The sequence below is a fragment of the Ammodytes marinus genome (assembly GCF_949987685.1).
Source record: "Ammodytes marinus genome assembly, chromosome: 8".
In the NCBI taxonomy this organism is placed as follows: domain Eukaryota; kingdom Metazoa; phylum Chordata; class Actinopteri; order Uranoscopiformes; family Ammodytidae; genus Ammodytes; species Ammodytes marinus.
Genome location: NC_137212.1, coordinates 1,690,433 through 1,712,004, shown reverse-complemented (window position 1 = coordinate 1,712,004; position 21,572 = coordinate 1,690,433). Strand labels below are relative to the sequence as shown.

The window sequence follows — 21,572 nt, the reverse complement described above, 5'->3', positions numbered from 1 at the left end:
ATGGTTTCTGTAGGAGGACAAACATTCTTAACGTTTTCCAATGCTGTAAAAATGTGTAGAATAAATATTAAATATCAACATTTCTGTCACCCGAGATTTGCGTCATAGCCTGCGACACACGTTTATATCAGCAGGGCGGGATGCCAGGCAGGTGGCTGTCGTAAACAAATCGGCGGCTGTGTGATGGGCCATGGATCCCAAAGGGAAAAAGAGAAGAATAACAGAGGAGAACAGAGGTTTCAACGTTTCTTGGACCGAATCATTTGCATTCATTGCTAATGCGGAAGGATTGCCTGAATGTTTGCTCTGTAGCGAGAAGTTGTCAAATAACAAAAAGAGTAATGTGGAAAGACATTTCCAGGGAAGGCATGCTACATTTGCAGCCGAGTACCCAGTTGGGAGTGAGAGAAAAAGTGCGATTGCATTACTTCTGGAGAAATTAGAGGAGCGCAAAAATAGATTTAAGAAGTGGATTGCATCTCCAAACTCCACTACTGCTGCAAGTTTTGTTGCAACCCGGGAGATAATAAAGCGTGGAAAACCGTTCACAGATGGTGACTACATGAAGGAGTCGTTCATCAACATATCAGAACACCTATTTGCAGATTTCAAAAACAAAACCGAGATAATACAGAAAATCAAAGACATGCCTCTCTCCGCTAAGACAGTGAAGGAAAGGGCCATTAAAATGGCAGGCAACATCACCGATCAGCAAATCAAGGACATTAATTCAGCGCCAGCATACTCAATTGCCTGTGATGAGTCCTGTGATGTGATCGATATTGAACAGACTGCGCTTTTATGCAGGTATGTGAACTCCGATGGGCCGCAAGAAGAAATGATCCAATTAATACCACTGAAAGGCCAAACACGGGGGGAGGACATATGTGAGGCTGTGCTGAAGTGTTTAAATGACAATGGAATAAACACCAACCACCTGATTTCAGTGGCTACAGATGGGGCTCCCAGCATGAGAGGATCAAAAAGGGGGTTTGTGACTTTGCTACAGAAAGCATTGGATCGAAATCTGCTTGCATTCCACTGCATCTTGCATCAAGAGGCACTGTGTGCACAAACATTCCCATCGGAGTGTATGGCGGTGATGAACCTTGTCATCGAGATGGTGAACAAGATAATTGCAAAAGCACTGAACCACCGTCAGTTCCGTGCATTGCTTGATGAAGTTGACAGCGAATATTCCGATCTCCTGCTACACAACAAAGTCCGATGGCTGTCCAGGGGTGAGGTTTTGCGTCGCTTTGTTGCTTGTTTAGAACACGTGAAAACATTCCTGAAAAGCAAAGACCTGAACTACCCGCAACTGGAAGATACCGAGTGGCTCGAAAAACTGCACTTTATGGTGGATATGACAAGCCACCTAAACAAGCTGAATAAAAGTCTCCAGGGGCGGGGAAACACTGCACTGCAAATGCTGGAAGCTGTTCTGTCATTCGAGCGCAAGCTGACTGTCTTTGCCAGGGATGTACAGCGAGGCACGCTCTCCCACTTCCCCTCCCTGAGAGAATTCAAAGAAGCCCATCACGATCACACACTCAACGGTGATTATTTACAAGGTGCGATCGTTGATATGCAGACTGCATTTGGGAGCAGATTTTGCGAGTTCCGAAAGGAAAAAATGACATTGTCTTTCCCTGTCACACCCCTGGAGATTGACCCATCCTTGTTGAGCACATTCCCAGGAGTAAATCAGGCTGACCTTGAAATGGAAATGGCTGATATAGCCGACAAAGATTTATGGGTGTCCAAATTCAAACATCTGACAGCCGAGCTTGAAGACGTCACTCGCCAGAAAGCCCAGCTTGCCCAAAGCCACAAATGGAGCGAAATGGGAAGCCTCCCAACACCCGAGAAACTTGTCTATGACACATGGAATGCTCTTCCTGACAGTTACAGGAACATGAAGTTATATGCATTTGGAGTATTATCCATCTTTGGATCAACATACCTGTGCGAGCAGATCTTCTCAAACATGAACTACATCAAATCAAAATATCGCACCCGCCTCACAGATGACAGCTTGCAGTCCTGCGTCAAGATTAAAGTTACATCTTACATGCCCGATGTTGAGAAGCTGACGGGTGATGTCCGAAAACAAAAGTCACATTAAACGGGTAAGAACACAATCCTGTCATAGGCACATATTTAGTAACAAAGTGGCTTTTTTTTATAAAGTGATTTCTGATTTTTGTCAGTGTATATTTGGAATGACACTTAGGGACATTATTGTGTTTTGTTGCTCAGGTCCGAGGATATAGCTGCGTTGGCTGCGTGTCAAAAGTGAAGAGGATGCTGCTGCGTTTTACCCTTGCACTGACTTGCTTGGCATTTGCACAGAAATCAAACTAAACTGTCTTAATTTGATTTTATATACTTTACCTTTTCAAAAGGCTGCTGTTTTATTTTTATAAATGCAGGCTGCGTTTTATTACACTCCGTTTGTTGCCCAGATAAGGGGCACGTTATGCACGTTCCATTTTGTTGTTGTTGTTTTCGAATCCTCAAAATAAAAACGACATAAAAAATCTGATTTCTTTATTGCATTTCTTTAATTTCATCAAAGCAATGAAACATAATTCATTAATATTGTAATGAAGTTAAACTTGAGGCGGCATCGTACAACAGAGTAGTCACGTGGTGCGTCATTCTCTAGGATGCGCTGCGGGGAAAAAAACATTTAATTATGAAGGCTCATAATGTATTTGTAGCCAATTTAGTCATTTTGATAGTAGGCTAATATAGCTAATATAGATACATACAGCATGTGTTGCCTTCATTATAAGGCTTATGTAAGGCTTTTAATTTTTTGCGGCTCCAGACATATTTGTTTTTTGTTTTTTTGGTCCAATATGGCTCTTTCAACATTTTGGGTTGCCGACCCCTGCTATAGCCAATCTACAGGAAGTGTGCTTTCACAATGAGTGAACAAAAATGAAGAACAACTGTCTTTGTGGGTTTCACTATTTATAGTCACATATTAGAAATCATGTTCCCTGGAAAACTATAAATCATATAGTACAGTCATTTTAACAGCCATTTTACAGAGCCTAGGCTGTGTATTAACACTGGGTTTTTTTAAGTGCACACACACAGTACAGACGGGTAGTGGATCATGAGGAGATATTCACTGATTTTGACAACAAGCGTTCTCCAGAATCACTGACTACACCTTTAAGTTCCGAAAATTCTTAACTGTTGTGGGAAGTGTGTAAAACTGAAATCTGCTTTGTAGCTCTTTGGTGTCTAGTCTAGTGTCAACTTCAAACTTCAAATTGATCTATTTTTCCGTAGGCCAATTGGTTATGCAACAAGTAAAACCTACACACACACACACACACACACACACACACACACACACACACACACACACACACACACACACACACACACACACACACACACACACACACACACACACACACACACACACACACACACACACACACACACACACACACACACACACACACACACACACAGACACACACACAGAAACGTTAACAACATTTTTACCTGGATACAATACCTGCCTAAAATATCCAATAGCAAGTCTTTAATCCACCACAGGTTAAGGTTATAACTTGGTGTAGACATTAAAACACATCTGCATTGTGTGTTGGCTCAAAATGAAATGAAGAATGTTAACATCAGTACACTCTTAAATGTAGATATCTTTACTTTCAGAAAAGAAACCACACATAGACAGCCATTTAAAACCACTTTATTTGGCAAAAAACAATAATCAGAAATCATACAAAGCATTATGGATTAACTGTGAGTGATTTTAATTCATAGCCATTAATAGCTGGCATAGATTTTTCTTAATAGCCAAAACAAAAACCACACTTTTTTTTTTTTTACCATACCCCTAAAAGCAAGCAAGCCCCTTAAATGAAGCACAAATAATCATTATCTTTAACATGATTAGAAAGGAAAGAAAAGGTCACTTAGGTCTTAAAAATAATTTAAAAAAAATATTAAAAATTTGTCTCAAATCGTTCTAAATAAGTCAAGTACAAATTCTGAAAAGGCACCATGAATACATATGAAAATACAGCACATTTTATGATAACCTGGGCAGTAGTTCATTGGCTTAAAATCTGAATATTTTTGCATTGTGATAACATACAATGAGACGTGACATTCATGTTAAAAAGGCACTAAACATTACAACCTGTTTTAGCTTCAAGTCTTAGTTATTTGGAAACGTATTTAATGACAGGACGTGATTTAGAATTATTTTTTTAAAAACATGTGACATAACTTGTAGTATATTTTTACACCAATAAAATAAGATAAGACCCAAATACAGTATTACAGATACAAGTGGAGTGATTTAAAAACAAACAAAATTAGGAAATAAGACAAAAAAAAAAAGGTTAAAGCTGTACCATGGAACTTTGCTTTTTGGAGTGTATTTGGCGCCACCTCTGGTAGAAAGTGGTCATTACAGGGTATAATATATGTACTGCTATTCCCATAATAAAAAAACTAAGCTAGTTTCAACTGCCAAGCAACAGCCCCAAAAATACTGTATATCCAGCGTGGCTTGAGCTCTGAGAATATTTTTGAAAGCAATAAACAATGTCATCCGAAAAAAAATTCAAATGGAATGTTTATTTTGGACTGAAAAACCGAGGAAAAATAATATCAAAACAAAACAATTTTTGAATTGGAAATATTAAAATATTCCATAGCACAGCTTTAAAAATAGTCTTGAAGGTGCTCCTAGGAACTTTTAGTTTTTGTTAATTCTAGCACCCCTTTTAGACAAAAGCGGTATTTTTTTTTACTACACCAGCTGTTGTTCCTGGGAGAGCGTAACCATGACAAAGGCATCAAGAAAAACTATATAGCCTAGAAATTGTATATTTCAAAGTTCCTTTTAGCAACTTTAACCTCTAGGGTCCCTGAAGGCCAGAGATATCACATTAAACATAAAATTTAATTTGTGAACATCCCGGTACAAACTTCACGCCTGTACAATAATCTGAGTCCATGCTACGAGGAACTTTCTTTCCGCACCCCATTTGGACTAAAAGCAGTAGTGTTTTTACCACGTCAGCTGTTGTTCCTGGGTGAGCGTATATACCCATGACAAAGGCATTAAGAAAATCTATATAAAAATAGCATTCTTTTACACTGATGGTCTCATTTGCTGTAACATGTCATTCATGATCATCAGAAGAAAAATGAGACTGTTTTCAGAAATATAAAAAAATGTCCTCGTAGCACTTTTAAATATCACACACGTGTCTGTACAATACATGTGCTATTTGACTCATATATTTAATATATTATAATAGTTATTATTACCATTATTAATGAACCTCCCAACTTCCACAGTAGAAGATTATTTTACTATCAGCATTATACGTAAGCATTGAGCTCTGACTGCAATCAGCAAGTCAGAACAAAATCGGAAAACCAGAGAAAGAATTCATTTTTCTTTCCATTATTTTTCCATCCCCCTTCGAGTCAACCATGGGCCATTCTTCGGTTAATATTTGAATGTGAACCATTTCAGTAGGACCTTTTGACCTCCGAGATATATATAAATATATCCGGGAGACTGGCGACGTTTTGGGGTTAAGGGTTCGAATGAGCTGCAGCCCTGATACACCAAGCCAACCGTCGTATTACATCTATCTACAATGTCTGTATTTGTTTGTATGTATTGTTGTTGATAAAGTTTTTTTGAACAAAATTGTAATTTAAAAAAAAAAAAAATCTGTGAATGGGATGTCTCCTAGAATGTATCAACACCACACAAAAAAAAAAAGTGTAGGATGTTGTCAATATAAGTAATTTACTGTCAGATTAAATTTTTGATCCTACAATAAAGTATAAAATAAAATAAAAAGTATCAACAGTTACTACAGTATTAGCCAGTCATGCCTTCTACAGCGATTTAGGATATTTTACTTTCCGGTTGTATTGAAAATAATGTGGCCTTAAATGCGGAATTAATTAAAAAAACTATGTGAAAAGGATATGTCCTAAACTATTAGCCTGTCTGCTTACTACAGCCTTTAAAGTTTTTTAGCGCAAGTATTGTCTTGTAAACTTAGCCCGAATGTCTCTCTAACCGTTCCTCTGTTATCCTCACCTCTTTGGGTGTGTTAACTTTGTGTGTGTGTTAACTTTGTGTGTGTGTTAACTTTGTGTGTGTGTTAACTTTGGGTGTGTGTTGCCGAGGTTTTAGGTGAGAGTGCAGTGCTGAGTGTGAAGCGGCTTGGATCAAAGATTCTCCACAAAACTATGTCCAATAATAATAAATGTAGCAAATCTTTTTAGGGAAAGCTGATTGCTGTGACTAAAATAAACAGACAGTGTGTGTGTGTGTGTGTGTGTGTGTGTGTGTGTGTGTGTGTGTGTGAGTGTGTGTGTGCGCTTGTGTGTGACTAAAATAAAATTGAAATACACTACATTGGTTGTGCGCTGGTAGAGTGGTCTTATAACATTTGGAAATACCCGTACAATTAATAATTAATTAAAAAAGTTAATAGTTATTTGTAGTTAATATGTTAACATGAACAAATATATTGTGATTTGAAAAATTTATCGTTTTCTATTCTGTGTGGTAACTTGAGAGAGGATATGCGTAAAGACAAATTTCAATGTGCCTTGTGTAAATTGGTCTAATAAAGAAAACTATCTTCTAGTGGGTTTTTCCAGTGGACTAGAAGTCTAAAATGCCATGTCAACGTTTAGTAAACTACCAAGATGGCGATGCAAAGTGTTAAGCGAATAAGTTGAATTTTCGTGGGCTTTTCGTTTTGTTTTGTGGTCGGCTTTGTGTATCAGGGCACGAATCTTCAATGAGACCAACTCCTTTACAAGCAGACTTCATCTCACCACAACACACACAAGTATTGTTGCGAGATTTCTGTCATAACTATTAGCTTCTGTGTCATTCAGAAACCGATTGTTTTGCTGATAGTTTGGGAGGTACGTAGTTGTGGGTTTTTAATAACCGCAGCCATATGGGTCCATTTAACTATGGAGACAAAAAGACTGGCAGTATATTTTCAACAACCCTTTGAGCATCGCGATATTTTTTTTTTCAAATGACGAAAAATACTCATAAAACGTGTTCAACTTCCCTCAAAAAGCCCTTAGGGATATGAAACTAACTGTTGAAGCTCACATCACTATGTTCTCTTGGCAAATACGGACATATTTGAGTAGATATCTCCAGGAGAGGTCAATGAGAGAGCTTGTACACAAACAGTTGTTTCAAATTGAAATCTCTGAACGGATTTTTAGAAGTTTGCTTTCTTAACTAGCACCCAACCAGAACATACAACGTGTTTATGGCTTTTGAGTTAACGTTTGTTTTAGTTTTTTTTGCAAGTTTTTAAGACATTTATGACTTTCAGAGAACGGTTATCGACATTATCGTAACAAGAATAAAAAGTCGGTTGTGTTTTACTTTTACAAGCGAGCTGGCTAACAGACAGAGACAGAGAGATAACTTCTAGCATTCAAGTGAAGTTACTATGGCTTCTGTACAATGGCATGTAACTTGATAGAGAGACAGCATTCTATCATGGAGCTTTGAACCCCAAACAAAACGAGACCCTTTAAAACAGTTTGACCTGGTTTCACACAGTCCAGGACATACACATGTTGAAACAAACAGATAAAATAAAATATACAGTATATAAACCGTATATAAAGATAAGAAAACTTAACTTAACTTAAGAAATGAATCGTACAGAAACTAACAGATATAAGGCGATAGAAGCATCATTTTAAGCTTAATTGATTTTTTTTTTTGGTATTGCTTTTGCTATGTACAACAATGAGGCAACTGGACTTTTCTCAGCCTTGCTAAGGACCTGTATTGCCTTCCTTGTCAACGTATACCTCAATTGGTTGCACACCATTACCAACTGATCCAATCTTAATGTCGTCATTCACAGCAGTGTAAGCAGTCGCCTCTGCAGTTCGCTGGCGCTTGTTGTACCACTTCCAAAGGTACACCCCCCCGAAACCAGCGGCTAGAAGTAGGATAGCGAGGATTACAAGTCCAACTACTATATTCTGGTCCACACACACAGTCTCAGATAAACATATCTTGGTGGAGTTGACTGTAGTGTTCTCTGCAAAGAAACAAAATTACATTTAAGACACTGAACCCTAAATGTCTCCTGATAGTTAGCTTGCACCCTGCGTGGTAGCTGCTGCTGCTGCTATTGGTGTATGAATGTGTGTGTGAATGGGTGAATGTGTACAAAACAATGTAAAAGCGCTTTGGGTCTGTGAAAAACCAGGGAATTTAATGTAAAAATAATTATTCTAACAGGTCGGGTTGGCTTTCACTGTGAGATTGTAGCAGCTAATGGAAATGTTCCAGTGTTGTGGTTTGTGGAGGCGGTTTGGCTTATGCTCAATGAATCCTATTACTCAACATCCTACACTCTCCCTGAGTTCCAACCCCCATACTTCCCTACAATTTAGTATGCCAGAAAAAGATTTAGTATGTTCCAATACATGCATGTCAATTGTAATACGCTGAAAAAACCTAGATTCCCCACTAACTCCAATAGCATTTTGGAGTATTCGTCTTTATTCTTGACATTTCTCAACATAATGAAAAAAAAATCTTCCTTATCTGATTTTTTTTTCTCTCTCCTGTCTGTGGCCCTAAAACTCTTCTGTACTTTAGTATGTAGTGTGGTAAAAAGACTAAAACTCTTCTGTACTTTAGTATGTAGTGTAGTAAAAAGACTAAAACTCTTCTGTACTTTAGTATGTAGTGTGGTAAAAAGACTAAAACTCTTCTGTACTTCAGTATGTAGTGTAGTAAAAAGACTAAAACTCTTCTGTACTTTAGTATGTAGTGTAGTAAAAAGACTAAAACTCTTCTGTACTTTAGTATGTAGTGTAGTAAAAAGACTAAAACTCTTTTGTACTTTAGTATGTAGTGTAGTAAGAAGAAAGAGTATGTGATTTGTGTTGTGTGTATCATGCTTCCTGTGGTTGAGCTGTGGTTCCTGTCAAAACTGTTTTTTAATAAACTTGTGATCAGTTATCTTAAACCTCAAGCAGTGAATGTGGCTGTAATAGGAAACAGTGTGACTCACCGGTGGTAGGAGCCTGGACTAGGTCCAACGGAGGGCTGTGCACTAAAGAACAGAAACAATGGAAGTCAGTGCAGCAGCTGTCGATGTATCTGTGTATATATCTATAGTTGTGTTAGCACATATATATGAATTTTCTTTCCAGAGATCTGACTGTTGTGTTTCTAATTCATAGTGTTCTCTGCACAATCTGGTTGGTTTAGTTTGAATATTTGAATGGCAAACTCACCAGTGCAGTTCGCCACGACAGGTTTCTAAAGGAAGGAAGAGACAGCAGAAGAGTGAAATATTAGTGACTATATTCCAAGGATTTTTGATCTAACTACTTTATTTGCCTCTCACTAAGCCATTCACACACACACACGCACGCACACACACACACACACACACACGCACACACACACACAGTGGCGGGGAGACAGAGGATCGAATGGGGCTTAAATTGATCTTATTAAATATGCTTCTGCTAAAACTTTACAAAGACCATATTTTCCCTTGTGTATAGGACTCATTGGTAGTGTGCTACTCAGGGCTTTTATTTATCTATTTTTAAATATAACTCTGTTTTACTCTATCTATCTATCTATCTATCTATCTATCTATCTATCTATCTATCTATCTATCTATCTATCTATCTATCTATCTATCTCTCTCTCTCTCTCTCCACTATCTTCTGGACATGACGACGTTATTTACCCCGTTACAGTCCTCCAAGTAATGCAGGACGCCCGGTAACTCCTTCAGGGTGATGGACTGGTCCGTGAGATGCAGGACTTTCGTTGTTTTAGGATCACCAAAATCTTTGCCGTAGGTGATGGCAGTTCTCTAGAAAAACAAACACAGAAAAGACAGATTCACTAATTTAATTTACTGCTTTAAAGCTACAGTGCGTAACTTCTGTCGCCCCCCTCTCATGAGGAATTCTGAGTAATTACAACAACACTGTCGGTGCATCTACGTGAGGTAAAGCCTTCAGTGATGGCTCATGGATTTTATACCTTCTGCTGTACGTCCAGGTTTTTTTTTCTTAGCAGTAGAATCAACAACTGAAACATTTCTTGGGCTCTTCTTGGGGATTTTTCTGAGCTCCTGCACCAGTGTCAGGGGGGGGGGGGGGGGGCACCAGTTTGTAAACGCTGCCATACTGAGAAATACAGAGAGAATTTTTTGGAGCTGATAACAGGCTTAATCAACTTGTTTTGGCAATGGCTTGAATGTATCCAACCTTAAATGTATATGAAAAAAGTTACACACTATAGCTTTATTTCTTTGCACAAACCGTTCCTTTAGTGACCAGGTTTTTGCACAGTCATCACATTGTTTATATTATAAAAAACTAAAATTAGAAGAAGATTAAGGAGAGTGTTGGGGAGTTTCCACTTTCTTTCAGAGGAGAATTTCACAATCAGAGGGATGGCAGAAGGTCCCAGCCTACGTACTCATCAGTGATGTTGCAATAACTCCAGCACCATTGTATGTTAAGTTAAGTTAAGTTATCTTTATTGTCAGTTGTACACGAGGCACATTGAAATTCGTCTTTTCTCATCTCCCCTCTCAAGTTACCACACTTCGGAGGGGGTCAGAGCGCAGGGTCAGCCATAGTACAGCGCCCCTGGAGCAGTTTGGGGTTAAGTGTCTTGCTCAAGGACACAATGGTAGAGATGGTGGGCACCGTAGACGCAATACCAGCCTCTGCTAGTTTTACAACTAACACCCCCCTGTCCGGTGCCAGGGATCGAACCAGCAACCTCATGGTCACTGGTCCGCCACCTTACCTCTAGGCCATCCTACCACTATGTGCAGACCGATTGAGAAGTTGTTTTTTTCAGATCTATTTTTGAAAACGAATGAGTCGGCAGCATCACAACGCCTACACAAAACTGCAGATGAAGAGGTAAAATGATTTACTTATAGATATCATGGTTAGCTAAAGGTGCTAAGAGGAACTTTTTAAATATTTCTGAAACAGTCTCATTTTTCCTCTGATGATCATAAATTACATGTAACAGCAAACGGGACCATCAGTGTAAAAGAATGCTATTTTTATATAGTTTTTCTTAATGCCTTTGTCATGGGTATATATACGCTCACCCAGGAACAACAGCTGGCGTGGTAAAAACACTACCGCTTTTAGTCCAAAGGGGGGCGCAAGAATGAACACACACAGAAAGTTCCTCGGAGCACCTTTTAATGCACAATTAATTCTCGAAAATGCATTTTTTTCTCTCACTTAGCTTCTAGTACTCTTCTGTAAGGCAAGGCAAGTTTATTTCTATAGCACAATTCAGACACAAGGCCACTCAAAGGGCTTTACAGGGGCAAGATTAGAATACATAAAACACATTATAAAACATTTAAAAGTGAATGAAAAGAAGTAAAACATTTAAATTAAATAAAAAGTACAGGTTAAAATGGAAACAGAAAAGTCTTCAGACTCGATTTAAAAGAACTGAGAGTTGCAGCAGACCTCAAGTTCTCTGGGAGTGTGTTCCAGATATATTAGAGAAAAGAATGAGTAGAAATAAAACATTTAAAAGCTAAAGAATAGAAATAGAACATTTTAAATACAGTAACTTTGCAGTTTTAGTGTAGTGACTTACGTTTTCGTCTTCAAATCCGTATGTGCAGCTCTGTGAGGCCGGTGGTCTAGACAGGGTGTAGGTCCCTGATCCATTAGGATGTTTGATCCCGCTGCATGTTAGTGTTAGTGGGTCTTTGATTGGCAGAGCTGTGGTAGGAGCTGCTTCAACTGCAACGACCATCAGCAGAAATACAGCTGCAGAAAAAGAACAAAAAATAAAACAAGTTAAGGGTGGTGTAGTGGATAGAGCGTGTACCCTAATCGGCTCCGGCCTTCGTTGCAGTGGACGCGGGATCAAATCCGACCCGTGGACCTTTACTGCAGGTCACCCACCCCCCCTCTCTCTCTCTCTCTCGATCCCTCCCCCCCCCATTTCAACTCTGTACTGTCCAATAAAGCTTGAAAATGACAAAAAATAATCTTAAAAAAAAACTAAAAAACAAGTTAAGTTGTAAACTCAGACAGACACATTACTAGTCATAACATCGCTTCCAAACGGTCGGCATTTTTATTTTTGTGAATAAACGACAGTCGAAAATCAGAGTTGTTAGTGGAACACAACTGTGTGTGTGAGTGTGTGTGTGTGTGTGAGTGAGTGAGTGAGTGAGTGAGTGAGTGAGTGAGTGAGTGAGTGAGTGAGTGAGTGAGTGAGTAAGTGAGTGAGCGAGCGCATCCCCCTTAAGCACGGCACAGATCAATAGAGCCAAGTGTGTGTGTGTGTCCTTAAATACACACACACACACACACTTCAGCGTTCAATGAATCAGTGAGTAAAAGCTCGTTATAATCTTAAATGTAAACAAGTGTGAGTGTGTCCTTAGATATACACACTGCACTTTAACTCAGTTGTTGAACAGAAGTGTCTTTATAAACCGCTCAGGTGAAGTGGAGATAAGATTAACTGAGCTCTGGTTTGTTCAAATAAACTGTTCAAATAAGCCGTCCAGCTCTTTATAAGGTGCTACAAGGAACTTTTAAATATTTCTGAAACAGTCTAATTTTTCCTCTGATGATCATAAATTACACGTAACAGCAAACGAGACCATTCAGTGCAAAGAATGCTTTTTTTATATAGTTTTTCTTAATGCCTTTGTCATGGGTATATACGCTCACCCAGGAACAACAGCTGGCGTAGTAAAAACACTACTGCTTTTAGTCCAAAGGCGGCGCTAGAATTAACACAGACTGAAAGTTCCTCGGAGCACCTTCTAGACAGGAATAGTTTGATTAAGATTTTGTACACGAGGTCACAGTAACCTTTGACCTTTGACCTCCAAAATCTATTCAGTTCATCTTTGAGTCACAGTCGACATTGGTGCAAAGTCTGAAGACAATCCCTCAAAGCGTTCTGGAGATATTGCGTTTACAATAACTGAAAACCCATAAAATGATTGACACGGCAGCCTTCAGAGTAATACCAACCACTTCAGAGGGCTTCCCCTGTGGATACAAAGAGCTCATAGTGTTTACAGACAACATGTAAAGAGGTTTAAACCCACTATGAAGGAGCTGTAAGTAGATATGGAGTGTTACTGACACTCATTTTTTATCTCCCTTTATATCCTTTTAGACTCTGAACAATAGATCAACAAAGATTAAAGGATTTGAAAACAAATCACTGTGAACACACACACACACACACACACACACACACACACACACACACACACACACACACACACACACACACTGCAGTTAAGTAAGACTCAGTCCCACACACACCTTCCTGCTGCTCCAAATAGCACCACATCTTTTTCCAGCTAAAACAAAGTCCCCAACAAATGCTCTACTACTATTTAAAGGTGCAGTCAGTGATTCTGGAGAACGCTTGTTGTCAAAATGATGTAATACTGTATCTCCTGTTCAGTAACTTACTCCTAGGATAGTATACAGTGTGGATTCTTGTAGGCAAAGCTTTCAGTCTCACACAGACACACAGACACACACACACACACAGACACACACACACACACACCACACACACACACACACACACAGTAAACTGACCCCTGCTGTTATCTGTTATACCCCTGAGGGCTCTTGTTTGACAGACTTGTAATGTGATGATTTGACTTGTGGCAGCAGCTTGTTTAAGCGTCTGTCCATCGTATCAGATTACTCTCTCTCTCTCTCTCTCTCTCTTCTCTCTCCTCCTCTCCTCTCTTCTTCTCTCTCTCTCTCCTCTCTTCTTCTTCTCTCTCTCCTCTCTCCCTCTCTCCCTCGTCTCCCTCTCTCCCTCCCTCTCTCCCCCCCTCTCTCCCCCTCTCCCCCCTCTCCCCCTCTCTCTCTCTCTCTCTCTCTCTCTCTCTCTCTCTCTCTCTCTCTCTCTCTTCTCTCTCTCTCTCTCTCTCTCTCTCTCTCTCTCTCTCTCTCTCTCTCTCTCTCTCTCTCTCTCTCTCTCTCTCCCTCTCTTCTTCTCTCTCTCTCTCCCTCTCTTCTTCTCTCTCTCTCTCTCTCCCTCTCTTCTTCTCTCTCTCTCTCTCTCTCTCTATTGTATCAGATTACAACGAAGGGCGTGTTGAGAAAACAAAAAGCTTTCACCTGAAGTACACTCACTCTGTCTGTACACACACACACACACACACACACACACACACACACACACTCACTCTGTCTGTCTGTGGAGTTAATGCACTGTGAAATACTTAACTTCCTTTATTTAAGTGGCCGTGTTACCCACACACACACACACACAAACACACACACACACACCACTCACACACACACACACACACACCACACACACACACACACACCACACACACCAACACACACACACAACACACACACACACCACACACACACACACACACTCACTGTCTGTCTGTGGAGTTAATGCACTGTGAAATACTTAACTTCCTTTATTTAAGTGGCCGTGTCACACACACACACACACACACACACACACACACACACACACACACACACAGACACACACACACAGTTCAGTGACCTTAACCAACCATGCAATGTTGAAGTCACACTTATGACTAGGGAAAGATAAACTATGCTACGGTTTGTAAGAGCCATAAAAGACGCTACTGTAACTTAAAGTGAAGTTAGTATGCCAGAAAAAGATTAGGATGTCCCAATACATGCAGGTCAATTGTAGTATGCTGAAAATACATAAATGCCCCAATAACCCCAGTAGCATTTTGGAGTATTCATCTTTATTCTTGACACTTCTCGACATAATGAAAAAAAAAACTTCCTTATCTGATTTTGGAACACAGGGGCTGCGTTCCGAATCGCATACTTTCTACTATATAGTATGTAGAAAAAAATTTAGGATGTCCCGATTCTTGTGGCCAGATTTAGGATGGTTAGAATACCCGGATGGTCTACTTCATGCGGCCAAGATTGTTAGTGTTGAAAAGTGCATCCTATTTGGGCGATTCTGACCCACAATCCAGTGCGCACGTGAAGTGACGTAACATCGACGAAGCCTATAGGTCCATGTTATGAAAACAAACGGGGATGCGACGGATATAAAAGCAAGAGCAAGATCAAGGCGCAATGTTATGATGAAATAAGAGAGAAAAGTATGTCCCAATAGTATGTCTACTGCATCCTAACTAGATTCTTTTTATCGTCAGATGTAGTATGTAGAATAGAAAAAAGAAAGAGTCATGCAATTCGGAACGCAGCCAGGGTTAATCTCACAGAGCCATTGCTGAATCTACTCTCTTTATAGATATTTATTTTGGCATTTTTATGCTTATTGACAGTGTAGAGACAGAGTTGAAATGGGTCAGAGAGGGGAGTGACATGCAGAGAACGACCAGCGGGCTGGAATCGAACCCGGGTCCGCTGCTGGCCGAGGCCATGGGGGGGGGGGGGACGCCCTACCAACTGAGCTAAAGGGCGCCCCTGAATGTGCTCTTTTCAGCCTCTGTCTGAAACGTTCTAGAGCTCTAGTCTTTTTAAGCCCCGCCTTCCAAAAAGCCAAGTCTGCTCTGATTGGCCGTGAATCTAACTGCTGATTTGAACTGCCAGTAAGATCTGGGGGTGTGACTAATCACAGTGTGCGTGTTTGTGTGCGTTGCATCACTCACACACACACACACACACACACACACACACACACACACACACACACACACACACACACACACACACACACACACACACACACACACACACACACACACACACACACACACACACACACACACACACACACACACACACACACACACACACACACACACACACACACACACACACACAAACGCACGCACGCTCCCACACACACACAATCAAACACCAACATACCGACAGACAGAGAGAAAGACATACACACACACACAAACCATTAACTTTCCAGTAGTTAGTTATAATGATTCTTCATTACTGTCACGTGCGCTGTACCACGATTGACTGTTTACTGCAGATAAGACGTCTGCCGCCGCACATTCTAGAAAAAGGAAACCCCCAGCACTGATATTACGTCATAATTTTTGTTTATGTAGTGTGTCGTCTACGTGACCCACACGCACGCACGCGCACACACACACACACACACACACACACACACACACACACACACACACACAGAGTGTTAACTGTCACAAGGACACGTCACTTCCTAACCTCACCTTAATTTCTGATTCAACTTGAATTATACTTGTAGCACCAATTAAGTGTGCCTAACTTAACTCAACACACACACACACACACACACACACACACACACACACACACACACACACACACACACACACACACACACACACACACACACACACACACACACACACACACACACACACACACACACACACACACACACACACACACACACACACACACATCCAAAGTGTGGCAAACTGAACTCAACTAACTGCTTTTCGCCATAGCTTCAAACTTTGACATATTTGAGAGATGTCAATGGATTGGTTCTGAGCTCTATTGTGCTTAAAAGTAAATGATGAAATCCCACAGTGGACATTAAGGGGTTAAGACAACGTGTATTCAAACTTTAAGATCGTATCTTAGTAAATCTGTTAAGCTGCAGAGACTTTCCATGAGTGTCGACATACTTGTGGTCATTCGTATATAACGTTGCCATGTGATTCTTAGTTGCGTAACGATTTGTTTAAACGTGGCCATGTGTTGTATTAAAAAGCTCAGTGGAATAATATTATGTTAACAGAGAGAGGAATGTGGGAGGATGAGGAAGTGAGTAACTGGTAAATGAGTAACTGCTGTCGAAGTGTGTGTATATAGTAGAACCGTAAATAGAAATAGAAAGCCAACTATGACCTCTAGTAACTTACTAGAGGTCATAGTAATAGATTTCTCTCTTATCGTGTGTGTGTGTGTGTGTGTGAGTGAGTGAGTGAGTGAGTGAGTGAGTGAGTGAGTGAGTGAGTGAGTGAGTGAGTGAGTGAGTGAGTGAGTGAGTGAGTGTGTGTGTGAGTGAGTGAGTGAGTGAGTGAGTGAGTGAGTGAGTGAGTGAGTGAGTGAGTGAGTGAGTGTGTGTGTGACATTTCAATATATTCATGTCGAAAACCTAAACATGCACAAGTCCGTTTTTTAGTAAGGTTTCTTGTGATTCATATTTGCGTAACGATTTGTTTTTAAACGTGGCCATGTGTTGTTTTAAAAAGCTCAGTGGAGTAATATTATGTTTAGAGAGAGAATGTGGGCGTGTGAGGAAGTGAGTGACTGGTAAATGAGTAACTGCTGTCGAAGTGTGTGAATGGAAATTGAAAGCTGACCTAGTTTGACCTCTCATAACCGTGAGAGAAAAGGTGGAGCTCTCAGTGTCAGCTCATTCAACCCTCCAACCAAAACACCCTTACGTCATGGTCTGGGGACGGGACGCTGACACACACACACACACACACACACACACACACACACACACACACACACACACACACACACACACACACACACACACACACACACACACACACACACACACACACACACACACACACACACACACACACACACACACACACACACACAGTTCCTCAATTCTAGATGAAGCAAGTGTCACTCTCTCTCCCACATGACCTCTAGTAACCCTTACGTCATGGTCTGGTTTAAGTCGTAACATTTACACAGCTGTTGGGTGAAGTTCTTTTTGATGACGGCACTGAATTTTCTGAATGAAAAATGTTGTTTTATCTGCTTAAAACACTTATCTTATTCAGTATTATTTATTACATGTGTCGGCCATGTGTTTAAAAAGCTCTGTGAACTAATATTTATTTATTTATTTATTTATTTATTATTCTTTCGGACAATTCCACACAATACACAATTTTCTCTTGCAAATATTCACACATCATACTTTGTGTTGTCCGTTTGTGTGTATGTTCACAAAGGAGGCAAGTGGGTCGATCAGGAAGTGAGTAAATGTTCTCGACGTTTGGAAATATGTAAAAGGAAATAGAAAACGAAAGCCGACCTAGTTTGACCTCTCGTAAACCCGTGAGAGATAAAATGGCGGCGCTCTCAATCACCTGACTCTAACCCTCCAGCCAAAACACCCTTACGTCATGGTCTGAGGGGGGGTGGGATTATGCTGACTAAACGAACCGCCTACTGTACAACTTTTTCTGACCAACATTTTTAGGAAGCAGTCGTTACGGAAAGCAGCCCCCTCTCCCTTCCCTCCCCCCTCTGTGTTTTTCTATATTTGAATGTGTAGTCAAGGATTCCGGAGAATGCTTTTTTTTCTCTCTCCCTTTGTGTTCTTCTGAGAAGATTTAAAGGTCAAGATGTCTGGAAAATGCTTTTTTAATTTGTCAAAATCAGTGAATATCTCCTCACGATCCACTACCTGTACGTACTGTATACTTACTTATATGTACTCATTTTTCATTGCAAATGAGGAGCACCCCTCAATTGATATCTTGAGTATAAATAAAGGTTAAATAAATAAAAAATAAAAAAATAACTTAATCACCTGGTTCTCTCCCTCCACACAAAAGACTGTCAGGGTCTGGGTGCGGGATTTATTCACTAAGGGACCTACAACTTCGTGACCAAAATTTTCAGGAAGCAATCGCGTCGTAGAGCAGCTTTCTGAGATATTTAAAGCCGTATTACGAAAGTATGAGACAGTCATGTGTGGTGTTGTTGTGGTGGTCTTTCTATTGACTGCTCTGCCATGTCACTCAGTACATTTGCGGATTTCAATTTACTTCCTACGGGCTTGTGTGATTGTGGTGCGAATAAGGGGACAGACAGTACAGACAGAATGCCAGTGAAAAATAATATTAGAAAATACTATACTAAATACTATATTCTACACACACACACACACACACACACACACACACAAACACACACACACACACACACGCACACACACACACACACACGCACACACACACACACGCACACACACACACACACACACACACACACACACACACACTACATAGAACGGCTTTAAAGAATCATTTCCTGGTAAGGGTTTGGTGTCATGCCACAGTTAACCTGCTGATAACCGGTTTCTCCACATACTTTCACTTCATATTGACACTGATAATCCTGTAACAACATCACTGAATATTTGAGTAATATACCGCAAAGCATCTTCAGATTAAAATCTTCATTTCACATGATTTATTTGACATTCAAGGGGTAAGAAAGTAAGAAAAAAATATTATTTGCAGACATTTGCTTTTTGCACAAATTTAGAATCGTAAAACATCTGATGGTTTTTTCCCCCACCCCATGTGGCAACATACAATAAAAAAAAAAATCCAAAAATGTTGTCTTTTGTAAATAATGGATACTCCACTTTCCCCAGCTCAGATATGACAAGCGTACTAAATAATAGTCTATCATGGGGCCAAATATAGCTGCCAAAATAATTGGTCTCCCCACACCCACACTGTCAGAGCTGAATCTCAAGGCCATCTCACGCATCGCATCTACAATAGCACAGGACAACACTCACCCACTCAACTGTCACTTCACCATTATGCCCTCAGGACGCAGGTACAGGTCTGTTGTGCCGGAGGGCTCGCTATGGCAAAAGCCTGGTACCTGCAGCCATAGCAGCCCTAAACAAAAGGCCAAGATAAAACACCCCAGTCCCACTCTGTCTATATATTCTGTATGCATGTGATTTGTTTCTGTCTATTGTCTGTCGGCGTGCGGCCCATAAATGTACCTGTGACGTGAAGAAGAATTGCCCCTTGGGGACAATAAAGTCTAAAGTCTATGTGAAAAAAAAAAAAAAAAAAAAAAAAGTTCAGGTATTTTTTGGGGGATTTTGCATTTTGAGAATAAAGTCGAGATGTCAGTATTTCAACTATAAAGATTTTGAAAAAAAATGTAATCAAAATGCAAAACTTATAAATGGCCAATGGCAGGTTAAGAATCATGAGCCCCCCTCCCCCACCCTCCCTACACACACACACACACACACACACACACACACACACACACACACACACACACACACACACACACACACACACACACACACACACACACACACACACACACACACACACACGCACACACACACACATTAAGTAACTAAATGGCCTTTGACGCCGCCTTGATACTGCCAAAGAACAAACAGTAGTTTTGGCACAGTGGCCCATAATATCACGAGACAAGAGCTACACATTTCCGGATAGGTGTCATTTGACGGGGCAGCAGTTGTAGCTGCAAGGGAATTTGCTTTTTGCACTGTGAGATTGCGATAGAAGAATACACAAGAAAGAGAGGGAGAGAGGGAGAGAGGGAGAGAGAGAGAGAGAGAGAGAGAGGGAGAGGGAGAGGGAGAGGGAGAGAGAGAGAGAGTACCAGCCTCTTTTAAGCCTGTTTATAGGCTATTAATAAACACTCATATTTTGTGTTAAGACATTTACGGGAAACCGGTGTGACTTCAAGGGAATCATCTCATGACAACAATTATAAATGGCCACACACACACACACACACACACACACACACACACACACACACACACACACACACACACACACACACACACACGAGAAGAGGAATACTCCAAAATGCTGTTGGAGTTAGTGGGGGCATTTAGGTATTTTCAGCATACTACAATAGACGTGCATGTATTTGGGACATCCTAAATCTTTTTTCTGGCGTACTAAATAAATAGTAGGGAAGTATGGGGACTGGAACGCAGAGACAGTGTCCGATTTGAGGGCGCTACACGTTTCCAGTTACTAGATGAGGCGCGCCGGGCAGCAGTGCTCTTATCAGCAAGATAATATTTGCTTAACAAATGTCCACATTGATTTTAATACGAGAAATAAATACAGTATATCTAACATTTCACGCTTGTTTATAGGCAAAGTATTCAAATAATGTGTTCAGAGACAGTTCAGGCGTGTGTGGGGAACGGTGTTGCGTCTAGAAAACAACTCGACGGCAACTCGGTTTGGATTCCATAGCGCAAGGATGGGTCGAGATGCCAGTGCTATAACAGGTGGAAACCCCCTCATACGGGCAGGGCACTAGGTTTATCAACTACGCAGTTTGACGTTACCGAGTATTAGACTAGATACATATACGATCATTCATGGTTCATTGTTTCACATTATGTCAGTACTTTTGTGGTCTTTTTAACAGGTAAAATTTTACTTTTTTTTTTTTTTTTTTTTTTTTTAAATAGTTTTAGGAGGTGTCGTCTACTCTGTCACAAAGCCTATGTGTATTTCATTCGTGCACAATATAATTTTGTCCGATTTTTCCGAGTCATTTACTCTATTCAGTTTTTGTTTTATTATTTATTTATTTCGCTTGACAGTCGCACGTGCACATATACAGACATACTCCTTCCTTCTAAATAAACGTCTCAATGTCAAAAATCATAAACTCATAACGGAGATTGTTTTGAAAGCGTCATACAGATAAAGTTTGTCGGGTAACTCACC

General features: G+C 40.3%; 2 protein-coding genes across 3 annotated transcripts in view; one reads left to right on the top strand and one right to left on the bottom strand.

The window, feature by feature from the left end:
- Window positions 1-562: 562 nt before the first annotated feature.
- Window positions 563-2,128, top strand: LOC307253917 (general transcription factor II-I repeat domain-containing protein 2A; the record flags this gene model as incomplete). The annotated part of the gene is made up of 1 exon (XM_080032140.1): window positions 563-2,128. One exon carries the CDS (start codon window positions 563-565, stop codon window positions 2,126-2,128), a length of 1,566 nt encoding a protein of 521 aa, XP_079888266.1.
- Window positions 2,129-7,854: 5,726 nt separating this feature from the next.
- Window positions 7,855-21,572, bottom strand: part of LOC307254360 (uncharacterized protein) — a gene marked incomplete at its 3' end in the record, with an annotated part of 15,940 nt that continues 2,222 nt past the window's right edge. The window contains exons 1-6 of one of the 2 annotated variants that reach the window (XM_080032712.1): window position 21,572; window positions 11,708-11,883; window positions 9,804-9,932; window positions 9,337-9,361; window positions 9,111-9,152; window positions 7,855-8,126 (exon numbers count right to left, since the gene is read on the bottom strand). The exon at window position 21,572 is cut by the window's right edge and continues 85 nt beyond it. In XM_080032712.1, the coding sequence (XP_079888838.1) occupies window positions 7,855-8,126; window positions 9,111-9,152; window positions 9,337-9,361; window positions 9,804-9,932; window positions 11,708-11,883; window position 21,572 (645 nt within the window). The remainder of the gene's footprint in view (window positions 8,127-9,110; window positions 9,153-9,336; window positions 9,362-9,803; window positions 9,933-11,707; window positions 11,884-21,571) is intronic. The other variant, XM_080032713.1, reaches the window with a different exon arrangement.